This window comes from Molothrus ater, chromosome 6, assembly GCF_012460135.2.
Source record: "Molothrus ater isolate BHLD 08-10-18 breed brown headed cowbird chromosome 6, BPBGC_Mater_1.1, whole genome shotgun sequence".
NCBI lineage: Eukaryota > Metazoa > Chordata > Aves > Passeriformes > Icteridae > Molothrus > Molothrus ater.
Genome location: NC_050483.2, coordinates 40733627 through 40741024, shown reverse-complemented (window position 1 = coordinate 40741024; position 7398 = coordinate 40733627). Strand labels below are relative to the sequence as shown.

General features: G+C 46.1%; 1 protein-coding gene across 1 annotated transcript; it reads left to right on the top strand.

The window, feature by feature from the left end:
• ZDHHC22 (zinc finger DHHC-type palmitoyltransferase 22) lies at positions 1–7398 on the top strand. The gene is made up of 2 exons (XM_036383449.2): positions 1–1068; positions 5202–7398. Exons 1-2 carry the CDS (start codon positions 510–512, stop codon positions 5465–5467), a joined length of 825 nt encoding a protein of 274 aa, XP_036239342.1. The 5' UTR covers positions 1–509; the 3' UTR covers positions 5468–7398.

Here is a 7398-nt window from a genome sequence, read left to right as displayed (position 1 = left end):
GCACTGGATTTGATCCGTATTGCAGTGGATTAGAGCAACCTCTCCCCCCTCCCCTTCTCCTCCTCCCACCCCTCCTTTCCAATTCACTCCCCCCTCTTCCAGCACCACCTTTTTTCCTCTCATGCAATACCAAAACTGACCCTGCCTGGCAGAGAGACTGCTAGGCGAACAGAGCAGTGCTCGCGTCGCCACCACACCGCGGGAGCCGCCTCTCCCCTTCCAGCCGCTGCAGCCCCTCCGGGGCACCGCTGCTGCAAGTTCCCCGGAGGCTGGCGCCGGGGCCGGGGTGTCTCCTCCGGGAGCCGGGGAGCGGTCGCTGCCCACGGGCTGTCCCTTTGCCTCGGCCCGGGGGGGGGCCGTGGGGCGGCGGCGAGGGAGAGCGGCCCCCGGAGGGCATTTCCCGAAGGCAGCGGGGCCGGGACCCGGCAGGAAATGGAAGGATGAAGTGTGCAGCCGGAGCGGTGATGTTCCTTCTCTCCTTGCTTTCCCCCGCAGGAACGTAATCCGCAATGCTAGTTCTCAGGTTGCTCAATGTTGTCGCTCCAGCCTACTTCTTGTGCATCTCCCTAGTGACCTTCGTCCTCCAGATCTTTGTCTTCATCCCCAGCATGTTCAGAGACCCTTCCACCACCCCACTTTTCTCGCCTGCTCTGCTGCATGGGGCCCTCTTCCTCTTCCTCTCAGCTAATGCCCTGGGCAACTACGTCCTTGTGATCCAGAACTCCCCCGAGGACTTGGGCAAGGACTTTAACTTGGGCAAAGGAGCTGAAGTGGCAGACTGGCTGGATGGAAGCAGGTCCCCTGGCTCAGCCTTGCCCGGCACTCACTTCTGTAGACTGTGTTCCAGAGTCACCCAGAGGCATGACCACCACTGTTTCTTCACAGGGAACTGCATCGGGAGCAGGAACATGCGAAACTTCATCATGTTCTGCCTCTACACCTCCCTGGCTTGCCTTGACTCCCTGGTGGCAGGCATGGCTTACATTTCTGCTACACTTTCCATGTCCTTTGCGGACCCACTGGCCTTCCTCACTCTTCTGCCTCACTCCATCAGCCAGTTCTTCTCAGGTAAGGACTCCTTGCTCAGAGATGAGGAGCATGTTCCTCCTCCAGGGCTCCTGGGATGGGGGGACCTGATCTGCCTTGGATAGTCATCTGTGCGGAGGTGTGGTATGGAAATGGGCCAGAGGGGCAATTGGCCTTCTTTGGAGGCTACAGCCAGCCTTTCCAAAAGACTTCACCTGAAATAGAAGCTGGGACCCACTCCAGGTTACGTCCATAGCTACATTCCCAATGCATTAGGCTCTGGAATATGCCCCGTAACCAGCTTGGTGGTGATAGAATAGAGCTATCTGTGGTGCAGGACATGTATTGTAATTAGACAGAGGAGATGGATTTCACTGCAGGTATGAGGGATCTTTTTCCTGTCCTATAGGTAGAGGTGGGGGTGGTCCTGTAGGCTTTTGTGCCCTACAAATCTGCAGGTTCCCCATATCCCAGCAGGTATATCTTATCCAGGTCTACTCACTGCCTCCACTGTCACCCACCTCCTGCCTCCTGGGAGTGCAAACTTACTGAGATCTTTTCATCCTTCCAGCACAGGAGAATTGGGGTTCAGGCAACAGAAACCGAGAGAGGAGTTGATGTGACATGGTTAGGTACCTGTCTTGTGACCCCAGTCTGGGACACAAGTCCACAGAGAACCATGGGAAATTCTCTGTGCTGCTTTTTGCAAAAGCTCCACACCAAAAGCAAATACATCCTTCTCCTTGCTTCCATTCCTTACCCTTCTTTCTACTTCTTCCCCCTCTCTCCCTGCCTTTCTGTAAATCTCCACAACCCTTCTCCTTCCCTCTCCTGATTTTGCTCCCATAACTCATCCTCTGTTCTTGCAGAGCAAGAAGCCTTGGCTCTTCACCTTTCACACACCCTCAAACTCTCCAACCTCAACCCTTTCTCTGTCCAAACCCAAGAGTTAGATAGATCCTGACCTCAGAGAAGGGATTATGCAGACAGCCTAGACTACTACTCTGCCCTGAGAGTGGCTGCAGAAAATTGCTGTCTCCCACTATGAGCTCCAGCCTCATGCACTTACATCAGCTTTTACTAGACTAAAATAGGTAGCCCATATATTTTTGCTTTGCAGCTTCAGCTGAACTCAGTAAGAAGGGAGTCTGTTTTGGCTTGTGCATTGTCACCAGAAGTGTTGATTAAGATCTGAGTGTGGAGATTCCACTGCTGGGAATACAGGTGCCAGAGAGGTCCTAGCTTGCTTTTCAGATTCCAGGCTGGAATGCCATCTGAAAACAAACAAATATCTCCCTGCTTGGCAAATTGGCAGATTTGTCATGGTAATTACTGAAAGACAATAAACATGAAATCTTGCCATGACGTTTTTATGGAATAATTTTTCCAACTAGAAGAATTTTTTTGTAAATAATATTGCATGAGCTTTACTAGCACTAAAAACACTGGGAATGATTTTCCCCTGTGCCTAAGCTCTGCTCAGCACAGCACTCTGGGAGGGGGAGCAGGGATATGGGAGGAGATTATCAAGGAATTAGTTCTCTCTGACTCTGAGGGCTTGTCTGCACAGTGATGGGTCCTGGCACATATTTGCAGAGACACTGAAGCGCCCCAGCTCTGGTGGAAGCAACTGTGATGCCAATACAGCATGTGGACAGTGTTTGAGTGGGACACAATGGGTCTGGATGCAGAGCTAAGAGCCAGAACACCCTTGAGAGGCAGCAGCTTCCAGCAGCTCCCACCAAACCTCTAGTTCTGCTGAGAACTGCTGCCTCACACAGCAAGATACAGGCATGTGTTGTCTTGATTGCTTGGGAGGAAAGGCCTACTGGGTTTCTACCAGTACCTTTAACCTCATTTCAGGAGAGAAAAACACAGTCTTGAATGGTTACCTGGAAGGGTTGCTCACACAGTATTTTTCAGCTAATGTAACTGTTACCTAAGGGTTGTTGTATCATCCAAACAGAGAACTGCGATAGCAGGGAAAAAACTTTATCTTTCTTCTTCTCCATCATGCCCACTGTACTGCAGAAGTAGTAAAGGAGGATGAAGGGTTAATCTGCTGGTCTTATGTCAACTAAGTGTTCCTGCTTTCGTGCTGGGCAAGTTTTCAGCTGGCTCATTCTGCCCAGACTGTACTCAGGCGTGGATTTCAGATTCTGACCCAAAGTCGATAACTACAGCCTACAATACAGCTTTTCTGGCATGGATAATATATGGCAATATAACCTTGAGATCACACTGGGTCACATAGAGACAAAAAGAATCCAAGGCTAAAAGAGACTGGGGGGATCAGGGGCAAATGGAGAGCATTATTGTAAACACATCATATTGGACCACACAAAATAAATTATAGAAAATGCTTTATGTAGGAAGCCCGAAGAAAAGGTTTTAAAAAATGCTGTATCTGGAAAGGATGGCTCAGAGATGCTTAATATTTTCAAGGGGAAACAAGGGTAATTACTTCCTGAATATTGAATTTCATCAAGTCAGATAAATAAAGCCTACAGGTGCCTTGCAAAGGATCTAAAGAAAAGGTCTCTCCCCATATCCCATCTCAGTATCAGCTGTAGGAAAAAATAAATATCTGTCACACTCTGGTCCAGTAAAAGACGAACAAAAAATCCAGTATTTGGCTCTGGGCTTCTTACCTGGTAGATTAAGTTATTCTGACAGAATTGGTATGAGGATTTGTCATTATCCTAAGGGGCTTGTTCTTCTCTCGCTGTGTTGCATACAGAGCCCACTGAGCTGAATGGGATCTAATAAGAAGGGAAAGATGACATTGCATTTAGGAAGAAAATTGAATGATTCCTGCACCTTTTTCAAGTGAAGACAGTCTCTGAAAGCTTGAGGCTGTAGTCAGTGTCCTTACAAATTATCCTCAGAGGAGCCTGCCCCAATCTCTCACTCACAGCACTGCCAGGTGGAAAAGATGGGATTCACAGATTGTGAAACCAGGTGATACCACCTAATCCAGCCTTCTGCATAAGGGACACGAGCGGTGCATATCCCATAACCCTTCTGTTGAACTTAAAACCTGAAGCACCCATGTACCTCTTTTAGGCAGCACACCTCTATTGCCCATGCAAACCCTGCTCTATCACAGCTGGTCTTGTAAGGCTCATGGTCTTCTAGAGGAACAGAAGCATGTGAGAGTTTTTTATTTCTAAACCTTATAGGAACCAGTGAAAATATATCAGCTATTTATACCAGTATTGACACACATTTCATTTCCTTTGTGTAAATATGCCTGTGTGTAAATATGGGTGTTTGATAATATACCAATATGCACATAATACGTGCATAAACATCATATGGGAACACAGAGAATTTTATATTAATGGGTTTAGCTCTGCTTACACACTGAAAGGTCACTCAGTGACACCTGCTGTTATACTAATATTTTCCAGAAGGAGTTCTAAAATCATTGTAGAGGAAAGGGCCTACAGAATATTTTTATTCAAATATATTCATCACCAACAATACTAAAACCCCCCAGTTGAATGAGGAGCTTCAGATATTCAAAGTATTTTGAGTATTCTAGCAGCAGCTAATGAAAGGAATTTGGAATGTAATTTAGAAAGGTTTCTGTTTCTTTCTTGTATTCACATGAAAACTGCCTTGTTCCAAAGGTAGGAAAGCCATTATTGATTTATTTTTCTATTTTAACATTTTATATATAGAGAGAAAAAGAAATCCAAAATATTTCTGCCTTGTGTTAATACAAACAGTAAGGCTTCTTAGAAGGATATACATGCTGTAGGGTCCACTTGTATTTTCAAAATCCTAGAAATCTTAGATTCTAGGATTCTCTGATGAGCAGGTAAATCCTTAAATAAATTAATCATTGTTCAGAATAGTGCTGAAGTCTTACAGATATGCTTTACTTCTGGTTGAATTTGTCCCTGTAATCTAGTTCCACACATAAACAGCAAAAGAAGAAGCGTACAAGTGACCACTGTCATTTTAGTATTTCTGCAGCTGGTCCATTCATCAGACACTATGAAGGAAATAATTTAATACAGTTAGAGCAACCAGCCTGTCTTGTTCCTACCTCCCCACTTGTGGCCAGAGAAAACAGCTGGTTTGTTGGTTCCTGGGGCTGTGTTAACTGCTTGTAGGGTGTGTCTAAGCACTTTCTTTTCTTGTCCTCCCTCCCTCCTGGTTTTCAGGAGCTCTCCTTAGCTCTGAGATGTTTGTCATCCTCATGCTCTACCTCTGGCTTGGGATTGGACTGGCTTGCGCCGGCTTCTGCTGCCACCAGCTGCTGCTGATCCTGCGCGGCCAGACGCGGTACCAGGTGCGGAAGGGAATGCTGCTGAGAGCCCGGCCCTGGAGGGACAACCTGCAAGAAGTCTTTGGCAAGAAGTGGCTGCTTGGACTTCTCATCCCTGTGCAGAATGTGGAGAGTAGCTACCGTAGGCAGAAAGAGAAATAAAATCCCCGTGTGTGTGTGTGCATCCCACGCACACAGCACCTTCCCTGCTCTCTCCCACTGTCTCCTGGATCACTACAGAGCTGGGCTACTCCATCTTTTGGGATTGCAGCCACTGTAGGAGGAAAGGATGAGCTATCAAACAGAATAAATTAAGCACATTTACATGGAAATCACAAACCATGTAGATGAGATACTCCAGCTTAGTAGTCACATCACTGCGCCTGCATAGGTGGCAACAGCCTTTGAACTAGCAGAAAACTTAGTCAGACCCTCCTGTGGCTTCCTGTCTGAACCCCTCAGTCCCCAGCACTATTAGTTACCCTCTATAGTCTTTAAAAACTGCATCAGGAGCCTGGGCTGTTACGGAAGATTGTAAAAATGGTGTCTAGTCTTAGGGAGGTTTTTGTGGAGTGGCTCGTTGGCACTTATATACATGAGAGCTTCACACAAGAGCATCATTCCAGAATTTTTTGGACAATGATCTCAGGTACATGGTGTCATTCTTGGGATTGTCCTATTCAGGGCAAGGAGTCGGATTTCAATGATCCTTGTGGGTCCCTTCCATCTCAAGATATGATTCTTGATTCATAATACTGACAAGCCCTTAATGACAGAACTGCAATGCAATCAAGCTGTCCTAGGAACAGGCTATGAACATGGTTAATGCATCAGATAAACCTTCTCTCCACAGGCTAGAAAATCAGGAGGAAAACAAAATCACAGGAGGAAAACAAAAAGAAATTTAGAATTTCTCATTTCTGTTATTGATCTGTTCCCTATATAATGATAGGTCAAGACTGTAGCTCTGCTGCTTATTTTTAGCAATCCTTTGTCCAATGGCAGAGTGCAGGCAAAGCTGCCCTTCTGACAGGGAGCAGCAAGTTGATAAATCATGGTCAGATCGAGGGACAAGGACAGGAAACCACAAAGGTGAATGAAAATGCTTTGTTCGAGAAGCTGTGTGATGAGACAGGCTATGCATACCTGTGAGAGAGACAGAAGGAAGTGTGGCCACACAGCAAGCACTTGGGAGGGTGTCAAGAGCATTGCTGCTGTGTCAGAGCCCTGATGCATCACCCTCTCACAGGGAACACCTGCACCATTAGGGCTGTGAAGAGTTCAAAATTCCAGAAAACAAGGCAGTTTTCCAGCCCATCAGGGCACTTCATTTTGCACTAAAACAAACAGAAAAATGCTTTTCTCAGACATCCCTGCCACACTTTAGTTACATGCTCTCCAGGGCAATTCCCTCTCGCATTGCAGCAGAGAGGTAAAATCATCCATGTTATAACTCCATTAAGGGTGTTAATAGAATTACTACAGGGATTAATCAGCTTCATGTGTCCATTGCTTTTTAGCCACAGCAGCAGCCCATTAGATCAGTGCTGAGATCCTGTGCTTACAGATGTCTTAACAAAGGATACCACAACATCTCTACCAGGCTCATAGCACTGGATTCCCCAGCAGCTGCAAGAGAGAAGCCTCTGCTTTGGCAAACTGCTTCAGCTTATGTGGGCTGGGTAGGAATCCATTGCTTCTCTTTAATAGGCTGGGAGTATGCTGACAAGCCATGAAAAATGTTATTTCTTCCTCAGAAAGGCTCTTGGTGCGTTCCTGATAGTGGAATGCCCCTTGCTTTTATCCTTGAGTTTCTCATAGGCCAGAATGGAGTCACTCATTCCTACAGGCTTTGTAACCATCTTTGACCACTTTACACTTGAATACACGTTTGAATCAATAACAAACGAAGTATATTGTGATGAGCAGAGTAACCTTGAAAATATACTGGAAAAACCCTTAGCTTGATAACTAAAACATGGAGGATACATCCTTCCACACTGTGTGTGTTCGCATGAACACACAATTGTTTCTGTGGGTAATATGATGTATTTTCTCTAACAGTGAACAATAAAAGGTATTCTGATTTTTTA